The sequence below is a fragment of the Podarcis bocagei genome (genome assembly GCF_964188305.1).
Source record: "Podarcis bocagei genome assembly, chromosome: 2".
In the NCBI taxonomy this organism is placed as follows: Eukaryota; Metazoa; Chordata; class Lepidosauria; order Squamata; family Lacertidae; genus Podarcis; species Podarcis bocagei.
In genome coordinates, this window is record NC_138126.1 from 70,283,076 (window position 1) to 70,302,159 (window position 19,084).

The 19,084-nt window shown below is 42.4% G+C and overlaps 1 protein-coding gene across 2 annotated transcripts in view; it reads left to right on the forward strand.

Moving 5' to 3' along the window:
• Positions 1 to 3,089: 3,089 nt before the first annotated feature.
• TBC1D9B (TBC1 domain family member 9B) overlaps positions 3,090 to 19,084 on the forward strand; it is a 37,695-nt gene continuing 21,700 nt past the window's right edge. For both annotated transcript variants that reach the window (XM_081181164.1, XM_081181165.1), the window contains exons 1-10: positions 3,090 to 3,309; positions 7,895 to 8,005; positions 9,182 to 9,300; positions 10,365 to 10,593; positions 11,025 to 11,283; positions 12,391 to 12,598; positions 13,238 to 13,450; positions 16,821 to 16,982; positions 17,911 to 18,061; positions 18,551 to 18,765. In XM_081181164.1, the coding sequence (XP_081037290.1) occupies positions 3,192 to 3,309; positions 7,895 to 8,005; positions 9,182 to 9,300; positions 10,365 to 10,593; positions 11,025 to 11,283; positions 12,391 to 12,598; positions 13,238 to 13,450; positions 16,821 to 16,982; positions 17,911 to 18,061; positions 18,551 to 18,765 (1,785 nt within the window). In that variant the 5' untranslated portion in view covers positions 3,090 to 3,191. The remainder of the gene's footprint in view (positions 3,310 to 7,894; positions 8,006 to 9,181; positions 9,301 to 10,364; positions 10,594 to 11,024; positions 11,284 to 12,390; positions 12,599 to 13,237; positions 13,451 to 16,820; positions 16,983 to 17,910; positions 18,062 to 18,550; positions 18,766 to 19,084) is intronic.

The following is a 19,084-nucleotide window of genomic DNA, read 5'->3' on the forward strand; positions in this document are numbered from 1 at the left end:
TCTTGTCTATAGACCACTAGTGGTCTATGAGCCTCATTCAGGCATGTCTGTGGATTTGTGGCTGAAGACTGGAGATGGCACAGCCATTAATTTGATTTTAATATTTATTGTAAATATTTTAATTCTAAGGAATTAAAATGGTAATACACTAAAAATAAAAGCAATGAAATTAGGCACATCTAGCACATTGCATTACAGTTGTTACAATAGAATTATTAAATGGTCCGCTAAGACCCTATTTAGCAATATTTTAAGTGTTCCATGGAGGGTGGGGTGAGTTGGGAACCTCTGACCTAAGGTATCTCATACCTAAGCAGTTTAGGACTTTAACGGGAATCACCAACACTTTGAATTGAGCGCAGAAGCAAATTGGAACCAGTGCATTTATGTCATGCAGTCATTGTCTCAGTAGGCTTAAAACAAATGGCAGCTATTATTTATTCAGGAAAAGGGCAGAGGGCAGAAAGAGACCAATTCTGGTACTGCAAAACTAGAGATAGGAACAGGACTGCATATTAAGCCCAAGATTTGTGGCTTTTGCCAATATGCAACATAGAATATAATTTACATGTTTTCTCCTATTTTATCAGGGATAGTGAATAGCTTTAGTTTAGTGCATCCCAAGGGAGTTGTTTAATCCATCTACTGCTTTGTTTTGTGAATTGCCCTGACAAATGCAGTCATTCTGGCAGAGAGACATTTAAGTGAACACTAGGCATTTCAGAAGATTTATCCATGCCTTTTGTAAGTTAGCTTCAGAAAAACAAGGTGAGCAATCTTTTGTGCTTCAAGAATTGTAATAAGCACTAAAATAAAATGGGTTGTTGCAGCTCAGGAATCTTGTGGAGAAGTAACTGTGTAGGTGCCAGAACTTATTAATAGGAATTGCAGAGCTCTAAAACAGGTAATGTGGTAAAAGAATCTGTCGTCTCAGTCGTTCAGCAGGGAATTGCTTCTCCTATGGCATCAGACATTGACTCTAATTCAGCACAAACCATGCTAACCCTTTATTGTTGTTGTTTAGTCGTGTCCAACTCTTCGTGACCCCATGGACCAGAGCACGCCAGGCACCTCTATCCACTGCCTCCCGCAGTTCGGTCAAACTCATGCTAGTAGCTTCGAGAACACTATCCAACCATCTTGTCCTCTGTCGTCCCCTTCTCCTTGTGCCCTCTATCTTTCCCAACATCAGGGTCTTTTCCAGGGAGTCGAGTCTTCTCATGAGGTGGCCAAAGTATTGGAGCCTTTATTATTATTGAACCCATTATTATTATTACTATTTATTATTATTTAGCTGCCCATGCTACTGATGGGGATGATTGCAACAACAGCTTCTTGCTGTCAGAGCAGCAGTGGTGGTAAGGGAAAAGGTACCTTCCTGTTCCATGAGTGTTTCCTATATAATATTTATTTATTTATTTAGTTATGCAGTGGTGGGAGGGGTGCTGGCACATCAAAGATTGTCACAGTCACAGACAGGTCATTGGATGGAATCAACTTTCATTTCAGTCCTGTCTTCATTGCTAAATGAAACCTGGTGGTTTCCAGTTCTCAAGCCAGTCATGTGGTTAGTTTTGGGCAGTGCCAAACTAGCACACCACCACACAGTGCTTTTTGTAGTAGTGTGCCAAAACCTTAATGCTGCCTGCAGCAGTGAATGAGCTCAAGTGGCAATGGTGCTGTGTTTGTGGTCAAGAAGGATTTTCCCCTCAGATCAGATTGCCTTGTGCCTCTGGGAATATTTATTCATTTTGCCTTCCCAGGTTTTGAACGCATGAAGCTCAGGTGTATGAGACATTATTCTAGAGCAGCATTGTCTGTTTGCTGGGCCTTTAATTCCTATTGTTACTGTTAAAGGAGCAAGGGCCCAGGCAAAGAGGTGATGGCCCTATTCTACAACTATTTCCTGTACCCTTTCCAGCTCCTCTCTCAGATGATTTGTGATTATTTTTAGCCTGATTATGGAAAGATGACTGCTTTCCTTCCAGTTGTGATTCCACATGCTCTAATTGCCTCTATTTAACTAAGGATGGTTCTGATTTTCTGATACCAGTTCCTTATAAACCACTTATTTCTGCCTTTCAGATATTCACAACATCTTTTTAAAATATTTTTGTTAGCATGAGTTGATAGCTCTCTTCAGATGCTCAACTCCATGTCCAGGATCTCTAGAAGTTCCATCCACCACCACCCTTGATGGCACAATCTGACATACCTACTCAGAATTAAGTCCCATTGAGTTCAGTGCCACTTACTACTAAGTACGTGCATTTGGTCTCCTGTTTTTATCCTTGTAAATGCATGCCCACAAGCAGTGAGGTTCTACACATGCATTACCTACTATTTCAGATGGCTGAGGCCCATGTTGAGCTCCTTGTGGAATGACAAAATGTTTTCTAAAATACCTTTAACCCAAAGAACCACCATCTTCCTGTCCTTTAAAAAACAGTGCAGCACAAGCCTGTTGAACAACAAATGGATTTGGCATGCACTGCTGGAGTGGGACCTTCAGCCGTGTGAAATGGGGATGGGACATTTTCATGTGTCAGAAGACTGGTTTAAAAGTGGGTTCCTATTATCATGTGAAGAAATGACTGGGGTTGCGTATGATACTCAGCGCTGGTCCTGCCATTAGCAGAGTGAGGCGGAGACCCCAACTAGCGGTAGGGAGAAATTTGCCTTTCTCTGCGGGGTCACACAGCTTTGCTCACCGCATGACACACTCCAAGTCTCGCCAGGAGCAACGGGGATTGACGGTGCCACTCTAGACAGGTCTCCTCATGAGAAGGCCCCACTGATTTCAGGGGGGGGGGTGTTACTCCTAGGTCGAACGGGTATAGCAGCAATGCAGCCCCACTTCCCCAATGTGTGCGTTGGACCGTGTAGCCACAGGGCGACGACCGTCGTGGTTTTAGGCGGCTTGGGAAGAGGCTGGACTCGGCTCAGCCTCGAACTGAGCGGGACGACGACAAAATATGGCCGCTTTCCCTGCGCCGCGGTGCGCCAGCCACGCCGCTAGAGGGCGCAGTAGGCAGGCAACAGCTCCTCCGGGCTCGGTCCGCGACGTGCGTAGCCCCCGTGACCCACCTGTGACTGTCGGGCCGGCCCCGGTTCGGAGACGGCGGAGTGTGCCCGGGTGGTGGTAGCGGCGGCGGCGGGGGCAGTGGCGCCGCAGCGGCAACGGCCCCGCTATGTGGCTGGGCCCGGAGGAGGTGCTGCTGGCCAACGCGCTGTGGGTGACGGAGCGGGCCAACCCCTTCTTCCTCCTGCAGCGGCGGCGGGGCCACGGCAAGGGGGGCGGCCTGACGGGTGAGTGCTGGAGCCGCCGGTCGCCAGCTGGGCGAGGAGGAGTTGGAAGAGGGGAGTCCATCGGCCGCCGCCGCCGCCGCCCAGGGCCTCGCGGGCAGCAGAGGCGCTGCTGGGAAGGCCTCTCGGGGAGAGAATGGGCCCAATCAGGGCAGCGCCCCAAAGCGCCTTCGCAGCCGCAAGCTGCCCCTCATCCCTCGCTTTAAAGCGCACAGCGAGCCGGGCCTCTTCGCCCAGGGCCGCTGCGGCTTGCGGGTGTCAGGTCCAGTGCCCCCCCCCTCCATCCAGCCAAGTAGTTGGCTAGTGGCATCGCCCGTTGCCCTGGGTGTCTCCTCTACCTCCCCAGCCTTTCTCCAGGTGGACCAGAGAGGATGCTTCTGGGTGCTGAACGGGTTTGGTCCTGCCCTGGGTGAAGGTGCCTGTGCGCAAAAGCACCGACACTGGTTTCCCCTTTCTCCCAAGGCTTTCAAAGCAGCAGGCTCTTCTTGACTTGTGATCCCGCCCCGCCCCAACCACCAACACAGGTGGAATTTGGGGGATGCGTGCCATGTAAATACTGTATGTACATTTGAAGGTGCCCCTCCCGTGTGTGCCAATAAAATACAGAGGAGGGGCTCTGTGGAGTTTCGCAACATCTGACGTGGGGAAGAAACAAAACAAACGAAAAACATTGTTGAAAGGCCTTTTTTATTAATACATCACTTGCATATTTTCATTTGGTAAATAATATGTCGGTATTGAAACATTTTACTTTAGAGCTTTGTAGAATATGTGCACAGTTTTAAAGGATTTCAGTGTAAACAAGGGAGCTAATTATTTTGCTTTTTAGAGGCTGACACGCTAATCCACATTATTTCAGCAGCTTAGTATTACACTTGTAACATTTGTGGTAGTTTTAAACAATAAAAGCTAATTTCAAGTAAAATTCCCGTATGCCAGTAGCATACCCACTCATTCGCTTGGCTCCCAGAGACAAGCTGAATTTATTCACACTATATGCAGTACATCTGCACTGCAGATTCTTGAAGGCCCAATGCAGAGCAACTCTGTGAACTGCTGCATATCTGTTTAGCATATATTTGTATTATAGATAAATTTGGTTCCAATACAGTAAGTGTTGCCTATGTAAACACAGGAATGGCATTGCTGTGGTGTTGTTTTCTGTCACAGTCTTCCTGCAAAAGTATACTTTCTTGTGTTATCATTTCATTTGCCTCAACAAAAGTTAATCTCCATAGGACAGTGCAGACAATAGATTGGGTCCAGACTAAGACTGCAGTCCTATATCCACTTACCTAACAGTAAGTCCCATTGAACTCAGTGTGACTTACTTCTGAGTAATACATAGGTTTGCACTGTGTTGGTTGTTGAATCAATAAGTCACAACTAATTTATCCCACAGATTTCAGTGGTACCTAAGTTCATGCCTAATTGTGAATTTTGCTTGTTGAATATGCTTGGATCTGGTAATTTGTTTGATATGGGCAGAAGAGCCAATGGTCTTACACACATGATATGTGATATGTATGTGGTAGAGGTAGCTGTATCTTTGCGGCTGCAAATCTTGGAAAGTCTGCAAAATGCTTATATATAGTGGCATTTCAGGTATTTCAGCTGCTATCTCCCTAGCGTGAAGCTGGTTAGTCCTAACAGTACTTTGCATAAGAAGGGATATTTCATCAGGTTCTTTCCCTCATGTCATAAGTGCTTCAAGCATTGCAAATTCCCACATATATGCGTACAGGCCGCATACAGGCCTCTTAATATAGAAAGAGAGATTAAGCCAAAAACATTCAGTTGGTAATGTGGCAATAAAATGCTAACATTTCTCTTATCAGGAGAAAATGTTCATATACATGTGTGTGTTGTTTTCTCAAACAGTGTTTTAAAAGATCCCAGTTTATCTCACCACACAGACTATCTATCTATCTATCTAAAAAGATTTATTAAAATAAAGTTGCCATTCAGGAAATACAATTTGCCTAGCACTCAAAATAGTTTTGCTCCTGAGAACGTGTGATTTCCCTCCCTCCTCTGGTTTCATTTCACTAGTTAGTTACAGAAGTGTCCATAACACATTTTAAACAGAGTCTGTGACAGCACTGATAATGTGCTGTGAACCGCCCTGAGATCTACGGGCATAGGGAGGTATAATAATAATAATAGGTAATGAACAACAAAAGTCTTCCCTCCCCAGTGTCAACGTCATTTTGTTAAAGTTTTAATATATTCTGGAAAGAAAGCTTGTGGAATTCCTTGAATCTCTTAACCATAGTTAAGAAATTGAAGAGTATTCCGTATGCAGTCAGCATCTACAGTGTAAAGGGACTTTGATAGCATTTTCTTTTTCTTTGTAAAATTACAAACACATTAAAAACAACAACAACACCCTGCTCCTCAGGAGCTCGTTCTTGGAGCTTGCGGCAGGGACTGGCCCTACTTAGGAAGTCCTAAGCGGAGTTTATCACAGCCAGGCTTGTATTTGTTGCCAAATTTAAATCACTGGTTTATGCATTGGAATTCTTTGTTTATTTTACAAGCAAATGAAACTTGCTTTCCATAAGTTTATGTACATATTCTCGGCTGTTACTGAAAGTTGACCCACCCCAAGCTGGACAACACAACAGAACTCCTGTAGCTCAGCATTCTGCCACAGGTATACCTTTGCTTGCTCTGTGCTGGAATGCACAGAGAATGGCCTCTATTATGAAGTAAACATCATGTCCAAAGTTTGGACAAGCTATCTAGGAAGAATTGTATCTTGGGCTACACATGCACCAGATTTCAGCTTTGTGGGTGGTCTAGCAATACTGTGAACATTTTGAAATACACATATAAGGTTGTCATGTTCCAGTAAAAGCATAAAAGTATATTGTTGCATCTGTATGTGATTTCTTGTGGCATAAGCTTTTGTGTACTTAACCAGATGCATGGTATCATTTGGGTAGGGTGTGTGAGAGAGACCGAAAGAGAAAATTGGAACAGAAATGGCCTTGAAGTGCAAACTACTCAAATTTTTTAGATTGTTTGTGTCAAGTTTAAACTTTTGGGGTGGCCTCAGCATCTTTATAAAATAATAAATTTATAATTTACCATATTGAAAATAACTTCTAACAATCCTCAACAAATCTTAATTATATAAAAAAATCATAGATTAAATTTACAGATCTTGCATACTTTGTAAAAACTTAGTTTTATCATCTTGGAAAAACAAGCAGTTATTTGTTGTCTTGCCCCTCCCCACAACTAAATCACACAAATAGGAATGCCCTGCATCATTTATGGAAGATACTCAGGATATGAAATTATTAAATCCCTAAAGGAAGAGAGTTCTAGTTCTAAAGGGATGCATCACTGAGAGTGCCTCCCTACATGCACGTCTCTGTTGTTTGGACGTGGTATATACAAAGTATATTTAAGAGGACATTCTCAGCTGCTCTTGGAGACTACAACTTCTTTTCAGGTACACAGTGCCAATTGGAAAGCTAATGCATTAGCTTAACTTCCTTCAATATTTCATTGGCAATGATATACTGTCAGTATAATTCTGCACCCACTCACCATCACATAATTCTTTCTAGTCTTTCTCCACTCAGAAAATGTGCAACAGGCCTAACACTGTGTAAAATAGTAAATAACATTGCCGCTTACAGCATTCTGAAGGCATTTGCGAAGAAGCTTCAAGTATGCTATTCTAACACTGCATTAAACCCAGTTTTGATGCTGTATACATTTCAGTTCTCCTTCAGCTGTTGTGCCTCAGTGTTCCTTTCCCTGTTAAGAATGCATTGTTTTAGTGACTCTGCTTTTCAAATGTTTGTGAAACCTCAGTCTCTCCTTAATGTGCAAAGTGTGGTTTGTGCTTGCCCTTCAGATCAGGATTGGAAACTATGGATTGACCTTTGTTATTCCCAATTTTGGTTTGAAGGGAAAGCACAAACCATAGTTTGGACAAGTAGGAAACTATGATTTGCCACAACCCCAAAAAGAAAGTGGAATTTCCCCATGCACAAGGGGCATGGTTTAGCATTGTGTCTGAACCAAGCATTTCAGACAGTTGCGTTATCTGTGTGTTTTTTAAAAAGTGGGGTGGCTTAAACAACCTAAGATGACCATGGGGATGATAGAACAACTCCCCTAAGAGGAAAGGTTACAACATTTGGGACTTCAGTTCAGAGAAAAGGCAGCATGATGGGGGTGTATAAAATTATGCGTGGTGTGGAGAAGGTGAACACAGAGTTTTTTTATTCCTCCCTCATAATACTGGAACTCAGAGACATCCAGTGAAACTGTTGGAGACAGTATGCCCTGAATACCAGTTGCCGTTCATGGCAGGTGGGATGAATGCTGTAGTGCTTAGGTCCTGTTTGCGGGCTTCCCTTGGGCATCTGCTTAGGCACTCTGAAGAAGAATGTTGGACTAGATGGGCCTTTTGTCTGATTCAGTAGACCCTTCTTGGGATCTCACATCCTTTATCAACTTTTGTATCAATAAACACTTTATTTTAAATCATCCCCCCATTTATTTCGCTCTCTCATTTGCTCAGATCATATTCATTATGTTTCTCTCTGCATCTTGGTCTTCTTAGGGCTGCTTGTGGGGACCTTGGATGTGGTTTTGGACTCAAGTGCTAGGGTTGCTCCTTACAGAATTTTACATCAGACACAGGATTCTCAAATCTATTGGGCAGTGGCATGTGGTGAGTAAATACCATTCTAGAACAAATAAATTCTGCCAGTGTATGATTGCTGTCCCCCACAGCCAGCTTTTAAATGCTCTTTAACTACAATATCCTCAAAAGGATTTTTGAGCAGTTCAAGTCTTCTTCAGAGGCACATTCTGAAAAGTTTAGAAAAATCTGGGTGTACATGTGGACCATGGTTGCACATCTGGATTGTGGCCATTTTACTCAAAGTTTTAATCCATTATTCTATAATTGTATCAGGTGGAGTAGAAAAACCCCCTGATTGTCCAGGATCTGTTCAAAACCAATTGGCTGATAGCAAGCAAATTTGTGTGAAGTAGAGGGTGGGCTGGCGGGGAGCTAGCAGAGGTATATTAAGTAAATACTGGCTATCTAATTTAACTAGTAGTAGAAAGTATTTAACCTTCTATTCCTTATATTAAATTTTAAGTGGCGAAGTTACAGTTAAACCATAAAAGAACAACATCTCCCACCCCACCCCAAAAATACAGATAGAGAAACAGCAGGAAGCATGATTACCATAATCCTTCAAAAAACCTGGGAGAAGAGTACATCTGATCCTGGTGCTAAAAGGATATTGATGCTGGTGCCAGGCAGGCTTTACAGAAGAGAGTATTCAATAAATTGGAGGGAGGGTAATTGAAATGCTCACTGAACCGTTCTCATAGAGAGCACCTAGAGAAAAGCCTCGGCTGCAGTATGCATGTTCCAGTCAGGAGATGTGTTCCATTAGATATTGGTGTCTGGACCTGTATGTGGCTTTGTATGTTAAAACCAGCACTTTGAATTGAGCTTCAAAAAATATACATAGCCACTGTCATTTTTCCAGAACTGGTGATGTGATCAGATAGCTACATGTCCATCAGCAGCCTCGCTGCTGCATTATGCACCAGCTGCAGTTTCCTAGCCATCGTCAGAGGCAGCCCCACATACACCACATTGCAGTAATCTAATCTAGAGGTTTCTAGATTACAGATTACAGACACTGGATTATCCCTTTCCATGGAAGGAACATAGCTAGACCGCCAAGCCAAAAGATGGTAGAAGGCACTCCATGCTACTGGAGCCACTTCTGCCCCCAGTGATAATAGTGGATCCAAGAGAACCCCCAAACTATTGACCTGCTCCTTATAGTAGCTGTTATCTGAATGTTTCTGAATTTCTCCTTAGGTTCATCGCGTAAGGAAATAACAAAACACTGGGAATGGCTAGAAAATAATCTGCTTCAGACACTTTCTATCTTTGACAATGAAGAAGATATCACTACCTTTGTCAAGGGCAAGATACATGTAAGTGGCACCTATTCGTCATGGAACTTTTCCAGTTTTTTAGCAACAGAATGGCAATCCATAAGAACTGCAGGTTGTGAATTGTTACATAAAGCTGGATGTAGGACAAATATTTGCCATATGCTATGAGGAAGGGATGAAAGAGCCACCTATCTAGAGTGTTTTCATTTCACCTGGAACAATAAAATAGGCTGGCTAGTTTAACATTCTACCATATAGTTAAAGATCAGCACTATGATTGTGCTTGAGCCAAGGTTCAGTTTGAACAGACTTCCATATATTTACATCTATCCTTGCTTGGGCAAGGATATATATGCTGTTGCTACTTTCCGTGTGGAAGTATTTTTTCTGCCTTCTATTGCAGTTGTACTCCTTCACTGCTTGCATGATTTTCTTTACAGTAGGTTTGGCACTTGAGGCTTAAACCAGTGCTCTCATTAGACGTGGTGAGCCCCTTCTCTTAGTGAGACATTGCGGCCCCAGAGGGTGCTACTTTAAAAGTGCTAAACTTTACTGCACAATGACTTTAGTGCACAATGACGGCACAGGCACTCGCTAGGTCACACATGGGGAGCCTTTGGCAGCAATGGGGCTCAACGTGCTGGTGGAAGAGGCAGTGTCTCAGGGCACCATGCTTTCAGCCAGCCCTGATTTAAAACTTTGCATGCAGTCAGCGTAAAACAAATAAACATAAACAACTTTTGAAGGAAGTTCACACAACATTGGGTGCCTTGTCACAAATGTTACTGGCAGTATTCAATATGCATATGTGCATTGGCACAACCACTCAACAAGCACAGTAGTCGTGGATGATATTTCAGAGTACAGTGCAGATATATATATTTTTTCAGTCTTTCGATCAGGCGTGAGGAACCCCTGGCCCTCCAGATGCCGCCCAACGACAGACATTGAACTTTGAGTGTTTGGAAATTATACTATATCCACCCAGAAGCATAACCTCAAGTGGTACACTTGTCAGCTGTGCATAGCAAATAAATAATGCAACAAAGAATTGTAGAGGCCATTATGTTTTCATCTGCTGCTTTTGCTACTCCTTCCTGCAGGGCATTATTGCTGAAGAAAATAAGAATCAGCAGCCTCAGGGGGAAGAAGATCCTGGTAAATTTAAAGAAGCTGAACTGAAGATGCGTAAACAGTTCGGAATGCCTGAAGTAGAGAAACTAGTGAATTACTATTCCTGCAGCTATTGGAAAGGGCGTGTCCCTAGGCAAGGCTGGCTGTATCTGACTGTTAATCACCTTTGTTTCTATTCTTTCCTTTTGGGCAAAGAAGGTAAGTGGTCAGCTGCTTAATGTTTTTTTGTCCAACACTTCTAACTGCCCTTTTTAAAGGTGGTTTCATATCTGGTTGTACATCCATATTGTCTTAATAGTGAGGCCCAGTTGGGGCAGTGGAATAAATTGGTACTCCAGAAGGGAGGGGAGGTTGCACTCCTGTTGTTGTTGTTTTTAGTGATATTTAAGCAATCAGGAGCCCTACATCCATGCTGCAGCCCCCAAATATTATTTGAACAACATTTGTAAAATATTTTGCAGGGCTTCCTTCCCAATCTGTTTTCTTTCTGCTTAAGTACTTCGCTGAGTCAAGCAATAATTAAAAAAAGAAAAACAGATAGGCTTCAAATCTGTTGTGTTCCAATTTGTTTAAAATGTCTGTTAGAAATCGGATAGTAATTGTTGCTTTGCGTTTGCATGTTTCCCTAGTGACCTTAATAGTCCAGTGGGTAGATGTAACCCAGCTGGAGAAGAATGCCACCCTTCTATTCCCTGAATGCATCAAAGTGAGTACCAGGGACAGTGAGCTCTACTTCTCTATGTTCCTCAACATCAACGAGACCTTCAAGTTAATGGAACAGCTGGCTAACATTGCCATGCGGCAACTATTTGATAATAAAGGGTATGTGGAGGACATGTTGCTTCCTAAGCCCAGCAAGCCTCTCAAAAATATTTCAGCACTCAAAAGGTATGTCTGTCTGTCTTTCTGTCCATCTCCCTCCCTCTCCTGCTACACTCACACACCCCTTGGCACAAGGAATCATTTTAAGAATAGTTAAAATATGTTCCTGGACTGGATTGTATCATTGTGTCTGGAAATCACAGAAACATAAACCATGTGGATTAAGTGTTCCAGAAACCAGGGTTTATGTTTTATATTGGACAGCTCTCAGCCACTTCCTGTGCATCCTTTTTACATTTCTTGAACCTACTAAGTGATTCAGGAACCTTTGACTTGGATGTTGTACTGGACATGGAAAATGGACTGTAGAAAAATTAATATTTGTGAAGTTGTTCTCTTGGTGTCATTCCAATGGAAGGATATTAGTTTTCTGATTGTATCCTATGGGCTTGCACTAATCCATCATAGGGCTGTGTTCCTCCTTATCTCAACCACTCTAGTATGTAATTTCATAAGATCTCGGTAGACCAGGCCATTATGGAGAATGGGTGTTTTTGTGCATCTCCCCATCCATTCCTCTGTTCAGGTAGTGCTGGGAGGGCTGGATGGGATGTTAGAGGCATGAATAGATCTCCCATTCTCTATAGCAGTTTGGGGTGCTGAGTGTCTCTATGTACACAGAAGTAGGGGAGAAAAAGGTTCTATTATATCCTATGGGGATCCCTTGTGGGTACTGAACTTTTGTTGGACTAGATCCACCATCCTTGACACCGAAGTTGACAAAATGTATTTTCCTTTGATTTGAGCATTATGTTTGTCAACACCTGCATCTTTTCACAATTTATGTCTTAATTTATATATAGAAATAGTTGTATACCACCATTTCATAAAATGTCAGGGTGTTGTACAGCAATGCACTGGTTCTTCTCACCACAAAAGATATTATAGAGCTGGAAAAGGTTAAGAAAAGGGCAACCAAATGATTATGGGGGTGAAAAGTATTTATCCTCACTAGGAATTTTTGCCTTTCAATACTCAAGCCTAACTTTGTGTTTGATGGAAATAGAATCTTGAGTAAGCTGCATTGAAAGGGGACATTTCCTGTAATGGTTGGATAGTGGAATGTATTATTTTCCCACTTAGTTTCTCGTGTGTATTATCATTTGTCTTCAGAGATTTGGATGCTCGAGCCAAAAATGAATGGTACCGTGCTTCATTTCGACTTCCTAAGGATGAACGTCTTGATGGGCATACAGATTGTACTTTGTGGACCCCATTCAACAAAATTCACATTCCTGGACAGATGTTTGTTTCCAACAACTATATTTGTTTTGCTAGCAAGGCAGAGGAGGCTTGCCATCTCATAATACCACTCAGGGAGGTGAGACACTGCTTCTTAAGGATGGATTGTCTTAGTATCTCATTGTTACTCAGTTACATTCTTATTCAGTTTTTTCAGAAAATATTTGAAGGTTTGTTTTTGAGTGTTAGTAGATTGGCCTATTGGTTAAATAATTTTCTAGGCTAGTGGCGACAAGATCCAGGTATATTTTTCAGTTGCGGCTATATTTTGAGATGGGAGCTGATAGGAATTCTGTGGCCACTGTTTGAAGAAGCAGTTTTATATACAAAACAGAGAGTCAAACACATCCAAGGGCTCCCTCTCCACTTTTGTCAGAGCAGCTTCCAAACCATTTTTTGGTTTAGCATGAGAACCATCCGAAATAAAGCAGGTGTTTCAGAAATGTGGAACTTAAGTAGAATAGCCTTTCTTTATCACACTTCTTGCAGCATTTCAGTTTTCTGTGTTTCACATGCACTGTGGCATCTACCTGTACAGAAAAAAAAACTGTGTCTTCAGGAATATCTTGACAGCATTCACCTCCATATGAATCAATTATGGAGTTGCTAGTAAGATAACTGACATAGTTGTGAATAATCTATTAAAAGTTAAATTTAGAAGTTATGTTAATACAGAGGAGCCTGATACACCCAAATGATCCCCATGTATATTCTCTAGGTCACAATTGTTGAAAAAGCTGACAGTTCCAGTGTATTGCCTAGCCCACTGTCCATCAGTACCAAAAGCAAAATGACCTTCCTTTTTGCTAACCTGAAAGACCGTGATTTCCTGGTGCAGAGAATCTCTGACTTCCTGCAGAAAACTCCGTCCAAGCAATCGTGTAACAATGGAGGAGGACGGAAGAAGAGCTGTGGTGACAATGCACACGAGGTATGAGAACTGAGCATTGAAAAGACCCTGCTATTATTGCATCATGGTTATGACAAATTTCAAATATGTTTTGACATGTGGTTTCTTCAGATAGCCCCTCTTTCTAAAGCTAGATGCTTGAACCCTGGTGTTTCATTTGCTTACAGTGGCCATATTTAGGTGCATTACTAAACCATAGCCCATAGTTTAGCAAATTAGTTTTTGCATGCAACTTGAGCTCTTCCACTAAACTCCTACCTTTATCGACAGGGAATCAAACCACAAAGTAGATGGTTTAGTGTTACTTCTGAACCAGTACTTGTAGTTTGTTTGGAGAAAACAAACAAACAATGAGTACTGATTTGGACATAAGGCTAAGTCATCTGCTTCATTTCCATTTGGTGGAAAGGGGAAATGGCTTAGAGTTGTGCCCAGTGACCCACAATGGAAAGGACACTAGGTGTTTTTTTAAACTTTATCCAAAAGATTTGGGAAATTATCTACTTATTCAGTCAGATATGACCTATATTCTCAATATTGAGATGAAATAGAGTCAAATTTTTATCCTGTGAGGAGTTCTTGTTAGAGAGAAAGCATTTTCTTAATGATACAAGGTTATTACTATTAGTCTAAGGGAAAATGGATGAGGCAGCACTGACTGCCTCAGATGTGAGAATGAGGAAGAAAGTGGTTGGGAACTCTGACTAAGGGAAGCTGAGATCATAGCTTAGTGATAGAGCAGATGTTTGCATGCTGAAGGTTTTCCCAAAGTGCCCTCCCTCACTGTTAGTTTAATATACCCCTCATGTCTTGACGTATAAAGTTTCACTCTTCATGTGACTGTGCCATGTAAGGGCATGTGCAAGTCCAACAGAGGGGGTCAGCAGTAGCATACCCTAGCTGTCCTCCTTTTTTCTGTTGAGAGATAGACTTATATCAAAATACTTACCTATCATAGGCAATGAAGATAAGCAGATGCTTAACTACCTTTGACCCCTTTTGCACACAACTAACAGAGATGCCTCTGTTTGGCCATCAGGTAGTTCTGGGGAAATGGAAGCAGCTTCCCCCAAAGCATGATGCCTACCAAAGATCATCAAGAGATGCTAGCATTATTAAAGTAAAACAGGGGCTAGAAGGACAGATAGTCTGAGCTGGTATAAAGTGACTTATTGTGTTTGCCCTTAATGATTTTCTTACCTGAGATAATCTCCCTGTAGGGGAGGGAAATGTACAGCATAGCTTGTGTGACATATGTGTTGATTTGGCTGTGAATGCACAAGTTAGGTGGCCAGTTCATCCTGTCCATCCTGGATGTGTCTGGTGGTGTAGGTGTGTATAAATTATTGGTCGTCTGTTCCATTTTGTTTAATGGTTCCACCCTTCCTCATATACTTGGTTCATGAGATGGTATGCTTAATGGTTGCTTCTTAGCTCAGTTCAGTGCTGTTTGCTCAGAGCTACACACTGAGTGAGCTACCTAAGTGCCCTGGATTCTATCCAGCATGTTCTGCTTTTATCAGAGAAAAATGATGCGTCATACCATGCTAGCCTTAAGGGAAAGCAGATTAGGCAGCACTTGACTGCCTCAGTTGCTGAGCAAAGGGGAAAGTGGCTGAGAACTCTGGCTAAATTCTCTAGGAGCAATGTCATCAATGATGGTTTTCCACATGGGATAATGGGCTCATAATTCACTGTCATTCCACTTCATAGTAGTGAACCAAATGACAGGGATGAGGACTCAGTTAATGAACAGTGTTGTGTGATGGCTTCGGTGTCGGGAGACATAAAGAAAGATGAACTTCAGAAGCAAGTGGGTAGAGGAACACATATGAGGGGTGCAAATCTCTGTATATTGGTGAAAGCTGGCTGAACTTTTTTTTTTTAAGCATCCAGGACCAACAGGCTAGAGACAATGTAAAACAAGCTGGTCACTGTTCCCACTGTCACTGATTGGTAGACTTACTCAGTGACATTTCATATTGTTTGAGACGGTGGAACAACACTTTATATTCATAATGCTGATCAGTAATTTGGGAATCTCATGGAGTGTTGCTAAGCCTGTTGGTCAGTATCATCAGGCTCCATCTGACTGTTGTTGTAGTGGTAAGCTTATTGGTCATTACCACTCAGTGCTGCTTCACATACTGCCTTTTTGAGTCATATGCATAATAATGTGCTGTATACTGAGACATAAACATTTGCAAACACATCTATATATTTGGGAAAGTGGTTTGTCTATTTGTTCTCTTAACATTTGGTCATTTCTTGAGAAGTCACCAAATTTGGCACCAGGGTTTCCAGGGTGGGGGTGCCATTCATCATTGTTTGTATGCTGGCTGCCACTTTGAATCAACATGTGAACCAAAACGTGACTTTAGTGTGACTTTGTTTTTTGGCATAGGTTTGGCTGCCTTTCAATATATCATCAACAAAGTTGGTACAAGGGTTCCAAAGGTGGGGCAGCAGACTTCATCGCCATTTGGACACTGGGTGCCATTTTGAAACAAGATGGCAGACTGAAATGTCACTTTGGTGTGGCTTCATCCACTTTTTGACATAGTTTCACCCGCCTCTTGGGATACGGTCACTAAGCTCAGCAATAGGGTTTTTGGGGTGGGGTTCTATGTTGATGTTTGGGTGCCAGGTGCCATTTTGAATCAAGATGGTGGACCAAAACCTGACTTTTGATTTCACTTCACCTGATATTTGCCATAACAGATCCAAATTCACAAATTGCACTATCCATTTTAAAATCACAGTATTTTTTGGTTTCAAAAAAATTAGCTGGGCACTTCCCACTAATGATTTAGACAGGGGCCATAGCCACCTAACAGGTAAAGGTAAAGGGACCCCTGACCAATAGGTCCAATTGTGACCGACTCTGGGGTTGCGGCGCTCATCTCGCTTTATTGGCCGAGGGAGCCGGCATACAGCTTCCGGGTCATGTGGCCAGCATGACTAAGCCACTTCTGTCGAACCAGAGCAGCGCACGGAAACTCCATTTACCTTCCCGCCGGAGCGGTACCTATTTATTTACTTGCACTTTGACGTGCTTTCAAACTGCTAGATTGGCATGATCAGGGACCGAGCAACGGGAGCTCACCCCGTTGCAGGGATTTGAACCGCTGACCTGATTGGCAAGTCCTAGGCTCTGTGGTTTAACCCACAGCGCCACCCGCATCCCTTGTTGTTAGTGACCTTCCTGTACATCATAGATGGCCACCTCAGTGAAGAATTAAAAAAAGATGAATTGAAATGCACTAACAGTGGTCTCTAATGTACCTATATTATAAAGCCTTGGAACACCTTTTAGTCACACTAAATGCCATTTAAATTGCAATGGAAGCCTGTTTGTTCTTTTATAATTTTCAGTTTGTACATTTTAAAGGAAATTTCAGAGCTGTCTCCCAGCAGCCCACTTGCAGCCAGCCCTGTCTCACCTCTCAACAATCAGCTGGCTAATTTTTGCACAGATGAAGTACCAACAGCATCCCAGGGACTGCTTAAACTGTTCGGGAACAACACTGAGGAGCTCATTGGACCAAAAGGGGTAAGTCACCAACTCTTTTATTGGGGGAGGGGGGTGTCAATAGTTCTAAAACTAGTACAATAAAATCCTCTATAAAACCATATGTATTGAGGGAGGGGGTCAGTCAGATTTAATTTGCAAAAAAAGAATTCAAAAGATGTTCATCTATGCATTAAAGACATGGGTAATATTTTTTAACAATAGCTGTACCTATTTTTTGGATGGCTCAACCTTAAGGCCTTTGGCAATAAATTTGAAAGAAGAAAGACCAGGCACAAAAAAACTAAGGCATGTCCCCCAAGGAGGGAAATCTTAAGCAAGACCCCATTTAGTGACCTTCAGGATTCACATGGATAGGTTTTTAAATACTTTTTAACTTAAGACCAACATCTTGCATTGGGCCTGGAAGCCAATGGCAAAAGTTGGTTCTTAGTGCTTGTGTTCCATAAAAGTCTGTTGGGGCACTACATTGGGGAGATGATGCATTGCCTTGTATTATAAAAGTAGATATGTGAGAAAGTAATTGGGTTGATCATATTATTTTGTCTTGTGAATGCTAATCCATTCAGGCATGCCTGTACTAATCCTTATGTATCCCAAAATGCTACTCTCTGAACACAGCAATAATATACCATATAACTATGCTAGAGATTGAGTCCCAACTTAATTTTGCTGAGTGTATATTAAAGCAGATAGTCCGTGAGATGTGCTGCCTTGGTGCCTATTCTGTTTTTAAAACAAAACAAAACTGCCCGTTGAGAGGGGAGCTATTTGATATCTTGTTTCATCTTGCACATTTCTATTACAATATCTTTGCCAGTTACTATAAGAGATCGATGTTAATAGATTATTTATAGAGCAAAGTGTGCTGTGTAAGAGTGGAAAGAAAATCCCAGGGTTTGGTCATCTGAAGTTTCCAGTATTGTGATCACAGTAATGGTTTCTTTAGGCAAAGGAGACAATGAAAGAGGAGTCATGGAACATTCATTTTTTTGAGTATGGGAGAGGAATGTGTATGTATCGCACAGCCAAGACCCGTGAACTGGTGCTAAAAGGGATTCCAGAGAATCTTCGTGGAGAGCTATGGCTCCTATTTTCAGGTGAGACATTATATGCTCAACAGGTTTCCCTTTTAATGGGAATAGAAGTTTTTCAGTTAATCTTTGTGGGCTACTTCCACTGTTACAATGTAGGGGTTCCCAAAGCTGGAAGTGACCTCACAAATCATCTATAATTCCTTCCAATGGTCCAGGGATGGGGAACACTTCACCCTCCTGATGTTGCTGGACTGCAGTTCCCACCACTGCTGACCAATGACAATATTGGCTGAAGCTGAAGGGAGCTGGAGTCTGACAGCACCTGCTGTTCCCCATCCCTGCATTTATCCTGACCAGTGGTGGCCCATGTTGAGTTTTCTTCTCTTGAAAGATTAATGGAGAGATCACATGCATGCATTGCAGGATAGCTGACATGAGTTTAAAAATGATATCTAAATACACATATAACAGCATTATGTCATGCATTTAGTCCATGGTCTAGCACAGCCACAAGGGATTGAAACTGACTAGTTTTTGTGTGCGTCACTGCAGGAGCCTGGAACGAGATGGCTACTCACCCTGGGTATTATGCAGACATGGTGGAACAGTCACTGGGAAAGTATAGCCTTGCTACAGAGGAAATAGAACGAGACTTACATCGATCAATGCCAGAGCACCCTGCCTTCCAGAATGAGCTGGGGATTGCTGCACTTCGAAGAGTACTGACAGCATATGCTTTTCGGAATCCCACAATTGGCTACTGCCAGGTAAGAGAGTGGTAAGGATTAGCTTGCAGTTTGGCACATCACATCCAAGTCCAGTTAAATTTCATATTGGAGTTCCAGCTACCTATTTGTACTAATGCTGCCAGTAGTGTGAGAGACTCCCTGGTCCTGAATGGAGTAACTGTGTCCATGAAGAACCAGGTGCACATCCTGGGAATCATTTTGGACTCACAGCTGTCTGTGGAGGCGCAGGTCAAATCTGTGTCCAGGGCAGCTGTTTACCAGCTCCATCTGGTACGCAGGCTGAGACCCTATCTGCCCACAGACTGTCTTGCTAGAGTGGTGCATGCTGTAGTTATCT